General features: G+C 46.8%; 4 protein-coding genes across 5 annotated transcripts; 2 read left to right on the top strand and 2 right to left on the bottom strand.

Moving 5' to 3' along the window:
- Positions 1–321: 321 nt before the first annotated feature.
- On the bottom strand, positions 322–4,325 carry DFL_000325 (uncharacterized protein; the record flags this gene model as incomplete). Of its 2 annotated transcripts, none has more annotated exons than XM_067632161.1 (13): positions 322–591; positions 644–1,228; positions 1,290–1,511; positions 1,580–1,869; positions 1,922–1,974; positions 2,028–2,556; positions 2,627–2,655; positions 2,706–2,746; positions 2,804–2,920; positions 2,999–3,124; positions 3,175–3,257; positions 3,367–3,953; positions 4,084–4,325. In XM_067632161.1, the coding sequence occupies 13 exons, from the start codon at positions 4,323–4,325 to the stop codon at positions 322–324; spliced, it is 3,174 nt and encodes a 1,057-aa protein (XP_067494855.1). The 2 variants fall into 2 exon arrangements, with proteins under 2 accessions (XP_067494855.1, XP_067494856.1); XM_067632162.1 differs by having other exon boundaries at positions 2,028–2,550.
- Positions 4,326–10,838: 6,513 nt separating this feature from the next.
- DFL_000324 (uncharacterized protein) lies at positions 10,839–12,401 on the top strand (the record flags this gene model as incomplete). Its single annotated transcript, XM_067632149.1, has 3 exons — positions 10,839–11,894; positions 11,954–12,081; positions 12,140–12,401. The coding sequence occupies 3 exons, from the start codon at positions 10,839–10,841 to the stop codon at positions 12,399–12,401; spliced, it is 1,446 nt and encodes a 481-aa protein (XP_067494854.1).
- A 1,305-nt stretch (positions 12,402–13,706) lies between these two features.
- On the top strand, positions 13,707–15,945 carry DFL_000323 (uncharacterized protein; the record flags this gene model as incomplete). Its single annotated transcript, XM_067632138.1, has 7 exons — positions 13,707–13,898; positions 13,985–14,354; positions 14,421–14,603; positions 14,686–14,806; positions 14,874–15,128; positions 15,191–15,406; positions 15,480–15,945. 7 exons carry the CDS (start codon positions 13,707–13,709, stop codon positions 15,943–15,945), a joined length of 1,803 nt encoding a protein of 600 aa, XP_067494853.1.
- A 541-nt stretch (positions 15,946–16,486) lies between these two features.
- Positions 16,487–18,206, bottom strand: DFL_000322 (uncharacterized protein; the record flags this gene model as incomplete). Its single annotated transcript, XM_067632127.1, has 3 exons — positions 16,487–17,879; positions 17,946–18,033; positions 18,104–18,206. 3 exons carry the CDS (start codon positions 18,204–18,206, stop codon positions 16,487–16,489), a joined length of 1,584 nt encoding a protein of 527 aa, XP_067494852.1.
- Positions 18,207–18,422: the final 216 nt, after the last annotated feature.

Below are 18,422 nucleotides of genomic sequence, written 5' to 3'. Positions count from 1 at the left end.
ACCAGTAACGCCGGTAAAATGTAGTTTTTGTTTGTGATAGAACTGCAGGTGGAGAAGGTGAAGGGGGAGGTATGTGTGACGGTGATGATGGTGATGCAAATTGTGTGATGTTGAAGAATCAGGTATCTTGGGTATCAAATACTATATTCAATCTGAAAAGTATGGGCGTCTGGGTAAGGCTTCAAGCTGTCGTGAATGCTTTAGCATATGGGTATGTCATCTTGCCTAGCTTCTACTGTTGTCATTGGCTTCCCTCGCGCTGAAGATTCCACCGAACCACCCTTGAACAACCGCTATAATCCACCCCACCCAGGCCAAGATTCAATTTGAATTTCCCCCTCCACCTAACCCGGGAGCAGATGTCGGCCCTGATAGGTTCGGAGTCGGCACTCTCTTTGACAGCAAACACTCTGAGAGTACTTCATATAGTTCCTCCTTCTTCGCCGGTTTTGATAAAAAGCGAGTCATTCCCACTTCCGCACACCGCGCTTTCTCTTCATCGGTAGTGGCGGCGGACATAGCTACCACTGGTAAATCTCGTATAACAGCCAATGGATGAGTTCGAACTTTGCGTGCGAAAGTGTAACCATCCTATCAAAAAGTCAGCATTTCAAAATATTCCAGTATCGGATAGGTGTTTTACCATAACAGGCATTCGACAGTCCGTCAATACTAGATGAGGGATCCCCCCTCTCTTCGCTGTCTCTTCGAGTAGTTCGAGTCCCTTCTTGCCGTTATTTGCTATATAAATTTGACACCCGGCCCCTTGTAGGTGCCGTTGAGATACTAGGCGAACAACGTGGTCGTCATCGATAAGTAATACTCTGATGGGGTCACCTCGGCGGTCAACTGTGGCCGAGTTCACATTCCTAGAGGTCGAAGCCGGATGATCTGGTGGCGGCATTAGTGTTGCTGAGGCTCGAGGCAGGCTTGAATTCGAGGGTAGGGCGGGCACAAGTGGGGAGCTGTGTAGCTGGGCGGCTCTAGCGCGGGGGGAAGGAACAGGGCTGACGGATCCAACGGATGAAACCTCTTCATCATGTCGTTTCATTGCGCGCTCCATCTCGAAGCGAAAACGATTCATTGCATTGTTGCTATCGCTATCTGGGACCGGGTCGATAGTTTTGCGGCCGTCATACCGTTGGAATGGGATTGTAAACCATGCGACACAGCCGGGACCGCCTTTGCTTCGTTCCAATGCGATCTCGCCGTGCATCAGTTCGACCAACTGTATGGTCAATTAGAATATGCCTTCCATGGGTTCTTCTTTGGTAGTAAGAGTATCTAACCTCTTTAGATATCGAAAGCCCCAATCCTGTGCCTCCAAATCTCGCGCTTGTGGTATGGTCAGCTTGACTGAAGGGTACGAATATCTTCTTCAAAGCCTCATCTGATATTCCCACGCCACTATCTTCGACAGTAAATCGTATCCGTACTCTATCCGGATCTGGTTGCTCTTTATCTCTCATCGTGATCATTCGGATAAATCCTTCTGATGTGAATTTAAACGCCTGTAAATAGATACCATATCAGCCACCCTGCATGACGACTCGATGAAAAAAATTAAAATATCACTAACATTCCCCATAAGATTCGTCAAAATCTGCCGAACCCTCCCTTGATCTCCAATTACTAGGTAGTCTGATTCGTCAAGGATACTAATATGATCGAAATTAAGTCCTTTTTGGCTAGTCGTGACCTTAAACATCGTGATAATCTCGTTGAGAAGTGAACTTAGATCAAACGCGCTGGTCGTTATCGTCATCTTTTTAGCTTCGATCTTAGACAGGTCGAGAATATCAGAGATTATTGCTTTCAGAGCATTTGCACTTCGATTTATGTTGGTCGTATATTCCTTTTGCTGGTCCTCTATAAATAGTCAGAATATACCTTCATCATGCATTCTTCAGCGTCCACGAACCAAGTTGTGTATCCAGCAAGACCTCAGACATTCCAATGATCTGGGATATCGGCCTATATTACCGGTCAGAACCATATCTGCGTTTAGCAATCTTCGTGAAACATACGTCCGGATTTCATGCGACGCATTTGCCAAAAAGGTGCTCTTCAATTGGGATTCCTTAACAGCTGCCGACTCCCTTTCTTCAAGTTGCTCCTTCTCTTTATCAGCAATATATCTTGCCGTAACATCTGCCGCAAACAGCACAACCGCATCAACCGGGCCCCCCTTCGTCGGTGAAACACTTTCCGGCTTTCCAGCCGCCGGCACACTCCTAGACCTGTTGGGTGTAAAGCGACATCGAAACCATTTCCCTTTCATCTCGATTTCCGCTGTAATATCAGGTCCAATAAGTTCGCTCTGTTTGGTCAAAAGTCGCTCAAGGGGTTCAGTAAACGTATCGTATCCTTTAAATGCCTCCAGGAAGTTGGCGCCAACGGCAAGCTTGTCGCCGACGGGGAATATCATCCGGCCATGTAAAGTGGATATCCGTCTGTCCGGTGTATTTTCGATTGTCATTACGCAGAGCTGGCTGCTATGGATTATCTGAGAAAATTGATTTTGGAGCCTACATTGCTCTTCCACGGCTTCTATTTCTATGTTTGGAGGTGGTAAGTATGTCTCCGACAAGCCACAATACGAGCTCAGAGGCACAGTGCGACTTACGCTCGTTGATGTCCGTTAAGGTTCCATACCTAGAGTTCATTAGATAACTATTCACAGCCCAGGGATGTATATAACTTACCATTTAGAAACTTGTCCCTGATCGTCAAAGTAACAATTTGCCTTGAATGCTCATCAGTCAGATCTCTAATTTCTTAGTTCGAGAAGTATAAAACTTACACGACACAGCATCCAGCGGTAGGCACCCTCCGAATCCCTACATCTAAACTGAACTTGAGCCGGACTTTGTGATTCGACTGCATGCTTCCATGCATTTTCCACGGCGACTTGGTCCTCCTAAATTCGTCCCCAAAACATCCCGATGTAAGATAGCTGAAAAGCATATTAAACGACGAAGGGTAATGGCAATCTCACGGGGTGACAGATATTCCAGAATGGATTATTATATCCGCTGCGTATTTGCTCGATAGATAATCCAGTGTATTCGTACCAGCGTTTGTTGAAGTACTCGGGTTTTATATCCGACGTAAGGGCAAACATCTAGCGTATAATTAGCTAAGGTAGTCAGTCGAAGATTGAGAGAGCCATACCATTTGTGGGATAGAGTTACAGATCCGCCTAAATTTCTCTTCGCCCTTTTTATGCCAACTGGTTTCGTCCTTCAGCCAGACGACTGGATATATCAATGTTAGCTTCTGTTGGAGACAACGCAAACCGGGCGGCAAGCCTCGGGCTGGAAAAATCTCGCAACTTAAGCCAGGCAAAATCAAAGAAGGACGCACTTCCGGCTACTAGATTCCCGTCATCGTCTTTGATAGGCTCTCCTCCCAATTCAATTACCTTGGGTGCGCCAGTCGGATCGTAATACCCAATGGTTTGCCTTACAATGACCCCTTCCGTGAGTAAAGCATAGATACCCCATCTCTCAAACGGAATTTCTGCAGAAAAGTCGGGCTCGTACACCTTCCACCGCTCTTTCAACCAGTCGATGCCTTTTCCAACTTTAGGCGTGCTGTCACCGAGTAGGGCCTCTGCTGCTTTGTTCGTTACAAGAAGGTTGCCGTCGATTGAAAGACAAAATATAACAAGCTCATTCAGATGGTCGAGGATCTTGTCCTTCATGTGCATCAGTTTGGGGATAATTGCCGGGGTGAAGTTCTCAGCTTCTACGTCTGTTTCCAAAGGTATCAGACATAAGCTGCTATATACTGTCCCTGACGAAGTTTGTATTAAAGACGACTCTATCCGGACAGGTGTATTTGGTTTGGCATGGCTGCCACTCGTAGCCGCCTCCACCCGATGATGGGAGGCATTGCTACGCTTGAGTTCTTCTCGAGCAACCGCGAGAATTTGGTCGAGCTTGATCCATCTGTCAAATTTTAGAAGCATTAGAACGAATTGGAGCCTTTAGGTGTAAAGTTGAAAGGAGATTTGCAAGAGTTCAAAGGCCATTTTCGTGGTATACCGCGCGTTAGGAGAAGCAGTGACTCGATACTTACCTTTGGGATTCCTGGTCCAGAAGCACTAATGGCAGGTCTTTCAGCTTCGAAGGCAACCCATTGGCTCGTACGGGTGCGGATGACGATGACGAAGGAAATAGAAACCGTCTGGCAGCATTGTTTATCCCTAAGACATTGTCGTTGGAGTCTGCAATGAGTAGCCGAGCAGAACTTTGTGTGAAAGATAATGATTGAAGCCCCAGTTCCTCAAGGTCGTTATTATAGGGCCTTGAAGTAGCCATGACGGTTTAATTCCCCTGTAGGCGGGCAAAAACAACTGCCACCGGACGAAAGAGAGGCCGTAACGGAAGCTTTATTCAGGGTGGATGCTCAAATTCAATTTCGCGATCCGAAAAGTCAAACGGACATGACCTCTAATGTCTCGTGGAACGACGTGGAAAGGGGAGTACACTTGCGAGCGGATCGAAATCGGGCAATCGAATGAACTGGCGACAAGTCAACTGCTTTCGTATCCTTCTGCATGTAAGCAGAGTAGTGTGCAGTAGTTTGACAGGCTGTTCCGCTTCGTCGTCGTCAGAAGGTCGTTTCGAAAATGTGATATAATTAATAAGGTCGAGTATGCTGTCCTTCCAGGTGACCGGGCTTCGTCTCCTGTCGATCTACGACGATGGATCAGAATGAAAGAAAGTTCCTATGAGGGGTAGTCCGACGCAAATAACGAGAGAACGGAGGACCAGGAGGGAAACGAGTGTCAACTGATATCGTCACCGACAAGCTCAGCTCGCAGAGGACAATAAAAAGGATATGTAGCGATAGACGAAGAAATTTGCTGAAGTGCCAAGTTGAAGATAAAAACAGCAAAGCCAAAGAGTGCCTTCGTCCGGTACAGAGATCGAAGGTGAGGGTATGAAAAGCGAGGTTCGCCACAGCCCTATCAGAATAAACCTAGGCCAAAGGGAATGCCGCAAGTGACGACCTCCAGAAAGACGGGATCTCTGTTCCTCTGTTAGTTAGAAGTTGTCAGGTACCTCGACTAAGTTTTAGCTATTAGCTTTTGCTATGTATTTTTTCCCTGCCCACGGAAGACTCGGACGAGTTGGTCAACTGTATGAATCTTGGGTCTCAGTCTTAGCTTTTTTGGCAGTCAGGACAATTATGGACCTCCAAGTAACCGAGCAGCATACCCCAGCAATAGGTACAGACTAGGGTGGAGGGAGCAGGCAGTAAACTTGAGTAAGTAGATAGTTGCTCTTATCTAACAACTTGCACCCCGAATTTGTAAAACTTCTCTTCAAAGTTTTAAAATAAATATTGGGATGAACTAGATTGAAAAACCCTCCCCCAATTGATATAAATGAATATAGTCAAGAGAGGAAACGATCTTCCTCGCCGAAAGATTCCAAGGGGCGTGGGCAGAGGGAGAGGGAAAGTGCAAGGTTGGCTTCTGTTTAATTTTTTTTGCCTTGCTGGCGTGGTGCCCGCTGTGGCCACGAGAGAGGACCTATAGGAAGATGTATATGCAGACCCCCCAGCTGGGAAGAACAATGTATGATGATGATGATGCAAAACAGCCGTCTTGCGTCAACGGCGTTAGACAGCTGAGGTTAAGTGGTGTGTGACAGTCGACAGTGGTTTTGTGGCTTTCGGGTGCTATTATCAAAAGCCTATTAGACGAGAGGGGTTGGGGGACGAAAAACGACAACAGAAGAGAATGAGGGTATATTGAACAGTAGTTAAGCTTAACCAGGCCCAGGAGGACACTATACCATGTAGGTAAAATCTCTGCTCGAAGTGGAGAACCTCTGAACAGGTCTTTCCGGGGAGCGTCCTGTCCTGATCTTGTCCTGCCAGAATTTGGGGACGGTCACCGAGGCTTCTGGATAGCTCAATGGAAAGTGTCGGTTGATAGTTCCTGACAAAGAATATGTAGGAAGTATGTATGTGAATTATAGCAGAGAACAGGGGGGCTATCGAGCAGAAGTGAAAAGGTTAGTGCATGGAGCGCTTGTCTGGGACCAGGAATGCATCTTGCAGCAAGCAGGCGGCGTATCAAACCTGTTATCAAGGGTTAATGACAGCTACCAACAGACCCGAAGACAGTGAAGTGTCTTCTTTTTTTTCTTTGCTTTTTGAAGGTAATATTGCCTGACAAGTCACTGCAGCTGTACTCCGATGAGGGTATTTCGATGGGGAAGGAATTCGAAGGGCGGATATGCCCTTCCACCAGACCAGAATTCTGGGATCTCAGTGGGAAAAAACGTGGAGAAATCAGGTGAAGCGAGTCAAATTGGATTTGACCACAGCCAAGTCTGCTAGCAGGCATGCACATGTGGGTATCAATCAACTTAACTTACTTCCCTCACCGACACTACACTAATATAATACCTAGCTAATACTGGCGGTGTGGATGTATAGGAATTCGCTGCTGCCCAGACAATAAAATTGAAAGTAGATTCATGGATTTAAAAGCAGGCTATATTTCCCCGAACCGGGTAATCCGTTTTCTACGTAACTTGAATCTGTTCGCCCACTGGCCACCCACATTTTACTTTTGGGTCGGAGTCCTGTGATGACAAGGAACACCAAGACTTCCATTTGAATCGAGGAGAGTGAAGTGGGAAAGATATGGTATGATTGAAGGGTGGGTGGAGCTAACAAAGAACTTCTCAAGTGATCAAAAAAAAAAATTACAACCACAAAAGAGCCAAGTTGCAATTGCGGGGACCTTACAAACAGTTTACAATTAAAAATTGTGAATAAGGCCCATTATTCCATATCCAATATAATCGGCTAACAATCGATCGAAGGCTAAGAATATCCGACCTCGAAAATAAAATTGCATACTTCCAAAGACGTCCTGCTTATTGATGATGATGATGTCGTTGGCGATTTTAACATCGGCACAGGGTCTGCGCATTACTTACTTAGTTCTGCTGCCCAGGGGGCGGAAATCATCTTAATTTCGGGGCACAGTCAATCAAGACATTTAACGTCAACGGGAAGCTCTCCAAATAATGTCAACCCTGCAATGCAAAGCCCCCAACGGGGACAACGGCACAAAAATACGGCTTCCACTCTACCACTAACGCCTTCGAACCTTTTGGCTATTTTTATTTTATTTTTTTTGAGGTAATCTTCTTGGAATTACGAAATTTCGGCATCGACATCGACAATGCAATGCATGACAGGTGGATCACGAACTTGCCCGGAGATTATAAATTGGAATGCCCTGCGGCTAGGAGCAAGTCCACACCGGCGGCGGCGGTTCCACAGAATTGGAAATGAACATTCAAATCTCCGGGGATGCAAGACCTGCGGTTAGCTGCACATTCCACCAACGCCTGTAGGCAAGCACACCTACCCGTCCCCCAAAAACGTTTTTGTTGGCCTCAGTTCCAAGGGTTTGCGCGGACATCCAGTGACCAAGTTTAAAATTGCAAAGCTCCTCCCCAGTTGTTAACCATGGTGGGGATTGTTGCCAACTACCCGGCCGTGCTCTCCTGAGAGTCAAATCTTACCGGGCCTTCTGCTCCGCACGTGTGCATGTTCAACCTCACGAAAGAACAAGGACACGAAGAGAAGCTGCACCTTAAGATTTGGGTCGTCTAATTGCCCGCAATTAGGTTTTCAGCCAGCCACCAGCGTAACCGGACAGCACATGTCTTCCCCACCCCGTCTTGCTAATAGGTATCGATTAAGAAGACCCCTGCACGCCCATGACGTCCAGGTCCACTTTCGGGCGGCAGTGTTGCTTGGATGAAAAAAGCAACCGGCACAATACCTGTCATTTTGGTGGAGTGGGAATCAAAATTCCTAATAAAACTCCAATTTACTGTGCAAAGACGGCTTTCAGAAAACTGTGAAGACAACTTGTTCTTCCTCGTGTGCTCGTCCTTCTCGTACGCTACGAACTAAACGGGAAAGTTCATCAACCTTAATTGATGCGATATGGAGTCGATGGATCCAAGCCATGGAGCTAATCGCACTGGCATCAGCGAACCAGAGACCGCCGGATGTTGACAATTTTCGAGGCTTGCATTGGAAGACATCAAAAAGGCAACAGACTTTGGCTACTGGGTCCACCGTGCCGGGAGGAATAAGACGTGGAATAAGATGGCTATTATCAGGCAATCCGAGCCTGCTATGTTTTTCATGAACTCCACCAAGAACCGCGCCCATCTATGAGCCGCCCAGAGAGACATGACATCCATAATCATTGCATGATCAAGAACTCTCTCCTTCGCCTTCCTAACGCTGAAATTCAGCATGAAAAAACAACTGGATCCAGAGACCAGATTTTAATCCAAATAACGATCTCAGTGGCGCTCAGAACTAGCCCCATTGAGTTTAATAGTGCGAGAAACTCCAATGAGAAATTCTCCTCGCTTTGGCCCTTTCTCCAGCAACAAGAAGCGCCACATATATCATTGTATGAACTCCACGCAACACAAACCTAATCTCCACCTCGCTTTGGTCACCTCTACGATACGATTCGATAACCGGAGCTGCCAATTTGCTTCTAGAATGGAGATTTGGTGCTATAAGATCGCTGTTAATCCTGCCCGATGGATCTATATTCGCCTTCCCTTGATTTTGCTTCTGCTCCGCATCCTCATTGTAAATGCAAAAAACTGTTTCTTCCTCCCGACCCCGAATGACCATATGTGCATATGGCCATATGAGCCTCTTTCACGGTCCGAATTTCAGCCATTCTTGTTGATAGCGCTGCCGATCAAATAGCCAAGCTGGTAAGCAGTGAGCAGTTTGCTAATTTAGCACCCCTGCACAGAAGTCGATGGAAGAATCTTGAGGGACGTCGAACAAAAAAGTTTCCATCCATGACGCAGGGACCTTACCTACTAATCACACAAACCACCGTCCGGGTTCTTCCCTTAGCAAGGCCTATGTCGAATAGCGACTTGACGGCATCGTTTGCACCTATCTTTTGCAGAAATAAGTTGTGCAAGGCTGATTGATCAACGGAAGTTACATTTTGCGACTAATCCCATTTTTCATTCTTCCCACGATGGCTCCTTCCTACGATTCGCCGATATATGTATTTCGTTTTCCTGTCCCCGCGCAGAACCATTCCAAGTCGCCCGTCACCCTTACCGGGGAAGTTCGTCCAAAGTTCTTGCATTCCCACTAACCGCTTTAGGTAACGGATCCTGTCGATCACTTCTTGAATCTTGATATTGGACAGGCCGTTTATAATGATTAATCCACCGTTGGCCGTGTACCGGCCCTCACCCCAGCCCTGTGCAAAAGCTCGAACCGCTTCAAATGCACTCATTAATGTCACTATTCCTGTGTGCGCAACGACGGGACCTTTTCTTGATATTTCATCCGTCCAGATTGGTGCCTTACGGCGGGAAAGTTAACCAACGGTGTTTGCGTAGTACATAGATATATCTCGTTTGCACCTTCTCTGCCGTTTGTCTTAGACGGTTCTCAGATTTTCGATTTTCGAAAGTCGCTCTTTGTCTCACCTTTCTATGATCTCAAAAAAAAGTTAGGAGGGCAGGTTCAATCCCGAGGCCTCTGCAATATCCCCGAATCACGATGCAGCCGCCAACTTTCCAGCTTTGGGTACAAAGGTCGCAGATCGTTCCCGTGGATCTTGAAAGGTTCGGAAGAAACCATTTTGTAAAAAGGAGGTCAATGTTCGAAATTTCAATTCCTGCCTGGTTGTTAATCTAAGGTGAAAATCCTATTCTTGCCAGCATATAAGGCACGAAAGCCAATAACATTGTGAGAGCTGATGCTATTTTGATCAACGCTGCATAAAACTCGAATAATGGAATAGCTAAATTCAGAAACGTCTGCCGCGGAAGAGCATTGATTATGCATTTCATAACAATTCCCGGGATCCAAATTAGGCAAATCCGAAATTCTCTTCCAGAAGTTCAGCAGATTGTGAAGTTCTGGATTCGCCTGTACCCCCACAATATTTGTTCCTGAACCGCAGCAAATTCGCGAACTGTTACATTTTACATGTGCCCGCCTTGTGTTCCGACTTCTGAAAGAAAAGAAGACATGCATTTTTGTGTTTAAGGGGATTTCTCTCGCCTTGGCTTCAATACTATGCTTACCTATAGTTCCCCTGACGAGGCGAGCGACCGCCCAGTTAATATTTCCATGACATATCATATAACGATTGGTGTAAATCCGATAACCCGAGTCCCCTGGTCGATGACGTCACAAGACAATTCCAATGGCGCAAAGAACCGGCCACGGGATCCCTTTTATTGTCTTATCCCGTCCTGCCCATGCTACCTCCTGGCATCGAGAAAGGGCTACCCCCCGATATCTGAACTATCTAGGTAATCTTGTGTAGCATCGTGTACGGACGACTGTCTTTTCCCCAGGCCAAAGATTTGGTAGCTCCAGCGAGAGACTAGAAGTTCAAATTGTACCATTCCCCGTGGAGTCTTATTTGTCCGATAAAGTCCGGGGCCTTCTATGAACTTTTTCTAGAGCTTGCTTAATAGGGCAAAGATATACCCCGTCAAAGATCTTATGGTTCGCATTGTCCACGTGATATCCCACCTTTCCCAGCCAATCGCTCGGAGTTTGGATATTCTCTTAAACTTCCTGATTCAGAAGCGAAATTGGATGTGTTCTTTGTGTTTCCGCAGACAACGCGTTTTCTTGCGATCCCCAACGCGTTTGTTTGTATGGGAGTTGCAGAGCCTCATTCTCGGTCCCCATAGCCAACTCGACTACGAAACCTCATCTATCACCTTATCAACAGGTAACCCGTGAACCCCTCCCTCCGTTACTTGAAGATACAAATGTCCTCCTCTACAGCCTGTATACGGAAACGACCGGTTGTCACTTACTCAAAGAAATCACGAACGTACCTCGGTGCTGGCAATTCCGTAGACGATATAAGCGACCACCACGAACACGATTTGAAACGGGTACGGATAGCTGAACCCGATAATGGAGATGAAGATACAGCTTCTATCAAAAGCGTTAAGGGCCGATTGGTAGAAAGGACGGGACCCGAATCAGCAGTATATGCAACAGAGGACCAGCAGGAGGAGGACGACATAAATGCAAATGTTGACAAGGAACCAATGCCTTCAATATCTTCATCCCAGGCAGACTCCGAAGCCCAGACGTCGAAAAGGGGTACTACATCTTCCACATATACAAAAATAACAGGCTTCACTATCTCTACCCGTCGAAAGCCCCTTTTCAAACGACACGTTGCAAAGACTCCAGATACACAGTCTTCCCCTTCTCAATCGGTCCTGTCGACACCGTCGTCGACACAACCATCTACTTCTACAACATCGTCATCATCGACAGCAAAACCCCCAAAGCAAAAGCTAGTCCAGATGCAAATCGACTTGGACGGTATCGGCGCCCCAAAGATATCCTGTAAGGAGTGTGGAATGCAATACGTACCATCCGCAGAAGAAGATGCAAAGCTGCATAAGCGGTACCATGCACAAGTCGTGGAAGGACTGGAATTCGGAAATGCTAGAGGCAAGGTCGTTTGGGAGGGTAAAATGGAGAGCAAAGGCACTGGGAAGAGACGCGGTTCCGCTAGCGGAAAGAAGGATGTAGCAAAGGTTGGGACGACTGCCACTAGGCCCGCAACAGGAGAGAAGGAGAATTTGACACCGATCACACGGTTCTTCGCTTCGGGGAGAGGGGATAAAACAACTAACGGGAAGAAGGAACCATCGATAGAAAGAGGACCTGCGCATTCATCCACTTCGACTACTTGTCAAATAGTCGAAATTACGAGACGGAGTACACCGAACGAAAAGAAGAAGGCCTCGGAGTTCCTACGGTTCGCGAATAAGGAGTTATCTGCGCAGGAAGTGGCGGAGAGTGTACTGTGGGGATATTCCATGCCCGGGTCTGCCGAGGGGGGATAGAAAAGGGAGAACAGTTCAAGATATATTTGTATCTCGAAGGTACTAAGTGTGTGGGATTGTGTCTTGCGGAGAAGATTAAAGAGGCGCAGTGGGTTACCGCTAAGGAGGGGGGTGCCTCGATAAGTTGTTCGTTAGATATTAGGTACACATACCCGTTCTCTAACTTTAACGCAGGGATTACTAACAGTTTCAATAAATAGTGATACAAAACGGCCAGCACTGCTAGGTATCTCCCGCATCTGGACATGTCCAAAGCATAGAAGACACGGGATCGCTTCCAGACTTGTCAACTCCGCAGTTGAGAGCTTTGTGTACGGGATGAAGGTCGAAGCTGGAATGGTGGCATTTAGTCAGCCAACAGATTCCGGGGCATGGTTTGCTCTTGGGTGGGCAGCCGGACAGACTCATGAAGGAGATGCTCAAGAAGAAAGAGGGTTTTCGGTTTACTTGGATGGTGTTTGAGGATTAAGATGATTATTCCAGTACAGGTTTGGTCCTAGATATTGAGATACCCCTAGATTTCATTTCACAAACTCGCAGGTGTAGCGATGATACCAAATATTTGCCTATAAACTGATCTTGTACCAGACTTCAAGGGAGGAGTATGCTTGGTTTCGTTGTTAGAATGTTAATTAGACATTATAGCGTGCTAATTAATTTATAAAAGAGGCGTATATCACCAGCTGGGGGACTTGGAAATCTATAAGCCACCACATCTGAATTCGACATCACACTAAATTCATATCGTAATATACCTAGGTATAGATCACATCTAAGATGTCGATGAGACAAATGTTTTGTTAAGCTCTATGATAAATACCGAGCAAGAATTTCGGTTTACCAAAGCAATGGAAAGCAGAAAATGGGAGTGGAGCTGGCGGTGCATGGATAAACCCCATAGAACTCGACAGAGTGAATGATTTGAGTGTAAGGGAATTCGATCAGCCTTAGATTCCACCACTATATCATAAGCAAGTGATTAAAGACACATAGATTATAGGTTTTTAAAGGGCAATATACTTAGTTAAGCGTATAGCTATATCTATACATTGTCTTTTGGTTACGAAACCGGCATTGAGATTGTTGCATTTTACTGTGGAGAAGTCGACGACACATTCTAAAGATTTCCAATAGAATAAGGACAAATAGGTAATAGATGCACACTTAACCTCAATAAATTAAGTACACACTCGAAGTTTCAAAATGCAGGGTCTGGATATCAGGAGAACGAGGCTGGGTACTACAACGACCATTTCAAAGCAACGTCTAAGCAAAGGTATTATCAATCGCATCGCCAAAGATCGATATCTTTACCGACAAACTCGCCAACGGGATTCCGTGCAGAAGTCTCGGCCCTCAAGGCTGCCCCCATCCGTACGTGCAGCCCGAATCGAAAGCGGGACGCGGCGCGAGTATCCAGACCTGGATGGGTTTGTTGGATTTGGCTAGTCTTGGCTAGTCTTAGCTTTCGCACATCGGAATAGCTGAAGCTGGTATTCGCACTCGCAAACAATTGAACTCGCATGAGGCGTCGAAGAGGCACCTGTAGTAGAGAGCTCCAGCTGAATATTCAGTGCCTCACAGCTCGAGATCCCTCAGCTGCGGCCTTAGTATGCTCTGGCCGTCGAAGCTTCAGAATGGCCAGATATAGGTATAAATACTGGGACCTCAGCGCAATGGTTTGGTCTTTCATCCTGATCAATATCAATCAATTCATTGAGCATCTTTGCTATAATCGATATCAATTGATAATTTAAATATATAACAATGGCTTCCCTTCAACTTCCCCGTGCCGGAAGGATCCCTCGACCTCAGATCGACGCCCTGCCCCCATTCAAACTAAGCTCTGTACCACTTAAAGACGGTACCTACAGAGTCAAGCACTCCCAGTCGCGAAAGAGCGAACCCCGTCCTGAGGACGTAACCTCTATTAATGCAGAAATTTGGTTCAGATCGCCTGTATGCGAAATCCCACCCAATATTGATATATTCTCTACCCGTGGTTTGAAAAATATTCATCTAATATATATTGTATACGTGTATAGGCTCTTGACGAAGTCACAATCCGCAAGATCGATTCTATCCAACTCTTCGCGGAATCGCACGATCAAGGCTTCTGCAACAACGAAGACCTCGGGAACTGGACGTGGTTCGAGCTCGGTATTTACGAGAACGAGGAAGAGGAGACCCCGCGCAGTAAAGATGGCATTGAACTCATCTGGCGCAGCCATTATAATAACTTTAAAAGCGACGAGTATAAATGGTGCGAAGGTAATCTATTCGAAGAGACACACGATCTTGTGAGGAATTTGGAGCCTGGAAACTGTATCGGAGTGAGGCTCATCTCGCGCTTCCAAGCTTGGGCGATTTATGCGCGGAATGGGTATTTGGTGTTCAAGATTGGTGATGAAACTTGTATGTCGAATGCGTCTCCTCTTTGAACTCCCCCGCTTGTCTATGTACTGACATGATGGTTTATAGTGGACCGCAAACCGCCACCTCGATACGAGGATATCATCTCCGGGCTCGACGCCGTCCAGGAAGCCATCTCGGATGTCAACGCTCAGAATAATGCAGTTTTTATGCCGACTATTTCAGGCGGTCTCTATCGCGGTGACGCGTTCGGAACCAGTGAGGAGCGACCTCTTCGTGTTCTCTCACTTGGTAAGTGATACCATTATACATGACATCCCCTTGGAACGTTAACGAGATGGGGTCAGATTTGCTCATCGTTAATTTTCTACAGACGGTGGAGGTGTCAGAGGTCTCGTTACACTTCGTCTCCTGAAGGCCGTCTTCGAGAAGGCATGTATTACTCAACATCCTTACCAAGTCTTTGATATGATTGGTGGCACTAGCACCGGAGGGTATGTCCACGTTCCATAACGAGTTCATATATTATACAGTTGTGCAAACATACTAAAAGATGAATAGACTTATTGCCATCATGCTCGGTCGTCTGAAAATGTCTCTTGATGAATGCATTGCGGCATATTTGAAAGTCATGGGGAAGATCTTTCCCCAAACTTCCAAATTTGAGAAGTGTACCAAACTATCGGGCGATTTCTACGACGAAAAGACACTGGAGGACGCTATCAAGGAGATCGTAGGCCAAAAACTTGGAGATCCGGAGGCTCAGCTGCTGGATAAGGACCTAGATGAGAAGAACCCTGACAATGATTGCAAAATGTTTTTTCCTAATCCGTCGAATCCCATATGACGAGACTACAACATACTAACGAGTTATCTAGTTTTGTTATGGCAGTGCGAGCGGATAAGGTGAACAACCGTGGCCCGGTTTTCTTGCGCTCGTATCCAAATCAAGTGAACATGCCTGAATTCCCAGATATCAAGGTGTGGGAAGCCGCGCGAGCTACTTCGGCCGCACCGGCCTATTTCAAGCCATTGTCGATTGGGGGCGTCGAATTGCTTGACGGCGGATTGGGTGCCAACAATCCCCTGGGATGGTAGGTCATCTTTCAAGTGTATATGTTATCAAACAAAAAAAGGATCTTGCTCACGTTGATTAATTGATGTTAGGCTCTGGACGGAAATGCTTAGTGTCTTCGGCCCCGCCCGCCCCACTTCCACGTTTCTCACCATTGGCACGGGCATGCCATCCAATGTCGGGGTAAAAGACCCAGGCAATATTTTCAATATCAAGGCGACACTCGACAGCTTCGTCTCCATCGCCACTAACACCGAACTCACCCATATTCTCTTCCGTACTCTAGTAAATGCCTTCGCGCCTCATGCTAGAGGGAAGAAATACTTCCGATTGAATGTTGGGAAGTATATTGGGGATTGGGAGGAGACAGAAGGTCATCTTTGGTGGAGGGAAACAGTACACCATTATGACGATTGGGCGAAGGTTGGGAAATTGGATGATGTGGAGGCGTTAAAACCGTTGATGGTGCTGGCGGAGCAGTATATTAAGGATAATGAGACGTTGTTTGGGGAGTGTGCGACTTCGCTGAAGGAAGCGGTGAAAATGAAGTATTACTAGGAGTATGGCTTTATGAAATTATGTATGACCACTATAGTTTAGTTCCATCGAAAACATTTAGATGAGAATAACCACTCCTCGCCTCAAGCTGAGACCTGATTACACAGCTATACTTACTCAAGCATCCGAGATCCAAGGCTACGAGTAAGCCCGACTACGCAGGTTCGTTGCCGTTAGACGCTTGCATAGACCCACGGGCTACCTGAATAGGTGGGCCACCGCTCCTGCGCAGTAGTCAGTCCCGGTGCACCCGCCTTACATCAGATTTTGCTTTTGCTTCCAGACTACCCCGCAAGGCAATCTACGTCTATACCTCTTCGGGCTACTCTATTAATGCGCCAGTGCGATCCAGCTATGGAGATTTTAAAATCGATATATTAGGTCTCAAATACAAAATTTTCGAAACAGTTAAACATTATTATTCATATCATTAAATATACCGAAATGCAGAAAATAGCAATGGTATCCAGGACGCCAACATGGAATCCTAAAACATAACGTCATAAATACAAAAAAAGGACATGTCTTATTACATGAAATACTATACTTCTACGATTTGAAGTTCAAGGGGACCTTGCTCATCGGGGAGCATAGTTTGGTCACTATGTGTCCTAAAATATGGTACAGCACTGGGATCCGTGCCATCCACAATGACCGCACCGAGATATCTATCTTCGCCAGGGTATTCTATCTGTACGCTTAGAGCGGGCCATTGAACGTGCACATGCTGTACCCTACGTGTCGTATCGAAATTTCCCAGTAAAAATGGCGTTGGAGACCCCGTCGTTGGGGCAGCCGCGGAGAAAGGCGCGTTGTTCGGTCCGAACATGTTACCGTTTACCGGGTCGACTTTGAATACGACAGCATCATTTATTGATTGATAGAAACGGACACGCGGGAACGGTTGACTATCTTGGTTTTGCTGTCCAAGGTAATGGTTTGCATATATGCCGTTGGCTGTTCCGGCACTTGCCTGGATGACGACGTTCTTAGCGACTGCCGGCGCGATGGTTGTAGTGTCTTGGGGTACGGCGGCAATTATTAGGGGTCCCGAACAACCGGTGTTGAGAATGTTGTAAAGATAACCGAAGGCGCGGAGTTTGCGGCCGTCGTTCGGGTCGAATGCAAGGAAGGTACGGGCCGCACTGTTACAGAAGAGCAGTTTGTCCTCGTTGATCGTGCAGGTGTAGTCGAGCCAGCCCGATTTCCCAGCGGCAGACTCTTGCCACATTCCAGGCCCGGTTGCAACCTGGTCGTGAGCAAAACCAAGCCCGCCGGTATTGGTGGTTACAACACCGGAATCATCTGCTTTGTAGAGCGTGGCATCCTCGACGTTGGCAGTGAACTGTAAGCGTCTTAGGTTGCTGTTGGCTGGGTCGGCTACAAAGCGTAGGAAATATCCTTTAGATACACCGTTGACAGCGTCGTTTGTAAGTTGAAGGACGAATGGTGTGTAAAGAGGTTGCGTAACTTCTTGAGTCGCGGTTTTCACGAGAGTTGATGTTTCCGTTGAGCCGGCAAAGTCTCCTTCTACGGTAGTAGTGATGGTTTCAGTTTCAGAGGCGGTTTCCGTAGAAGCAACTGTCGAGGTGACTGTTGTCGTGGCAGTAGGAACTTCTGTCCATAGCGTCCCATCGGGTGAAACTCCGATGCATGTGCAAGCCGAAGAGTAGCCAATGGGGCCGCCGCAGTCGCTAGCGTATGAGGGAACACTGTTTTGACGCTTTCTTCGACGACGGCGAAGAGGGGCTATTACAGTTGTGATAGGCTCGCCGGTGAAAGACCCAGCTCCAGATGTGATAGTTCGAGACTCGGTGACCGTGTTTGTTACCGTCTCTAGAGTCGTTGTCCCTTCCGAAACCGTGGAGATTACGGTCTCTGAAACGATCTCTGTAACGACACCATTCGTAACGTAACTAGTGATGGTAGATGTTCTTCACAGAATGGTTAGTTCATTCCCATCTCTGCGTACCAAGGCAGGTTAGGGTTCTGGGACATACTGCGAGCCCCAGGTGCTATGTTCCCAAAGGAAATCTCTGCAATCACTGATCCTCGGCTGCGGTGGAAATGGGAGCGTGCCGGCCAAAACTATTACAATTAAACCGTATGAGTTACTTTGTTTCGTGATGTTATACGCGGAGGCCCTGCTGGACCTTACCTTCGAAGCAATCGTCAATTTCACATTGACATGTGCCATCGCATTGTGCCGATACGTTGCCCGATAGCGCTAGAAGCGCGAACGCCCCAATCGCAAAACGCATCTTGCAATCGATGGGCCTGTACAATTGTGAATGGTGAAACGTGTTACTGGGTCGGAATTCCTGTGGTTGAGAGGAACTGGTCCGCGCTGACGTCCAAAGGGTCCGACTGACATCAACATGTTGGGGCCCAAGCTGACTTTATAATCCCCAATTTTCTTCTACCTGCCAGCCATTTACAGAAAGTATTATGGGGGAAATCTGCGCTTTCCACGCTAT

This window comes from Arthrobotrys flagrans, assembly GCF_004000055.1.
Source record: "Arthrobotrys flagrans strain CBS H-5679 chromosome Unknown unitig_15, whole genome shotgun sequence".
In the NCBI taxonomy this organism is placed as follows: Eukaryota; Fungi; Ascomycota; class Orbiliomycetes; order Orbiliales; family Orbiliaceae; genus Arthrobotrys; species Arthrobotrys flagrans.
This window is presented reverse-complemented; position numbering and strand designations above follow the sequence as displayed.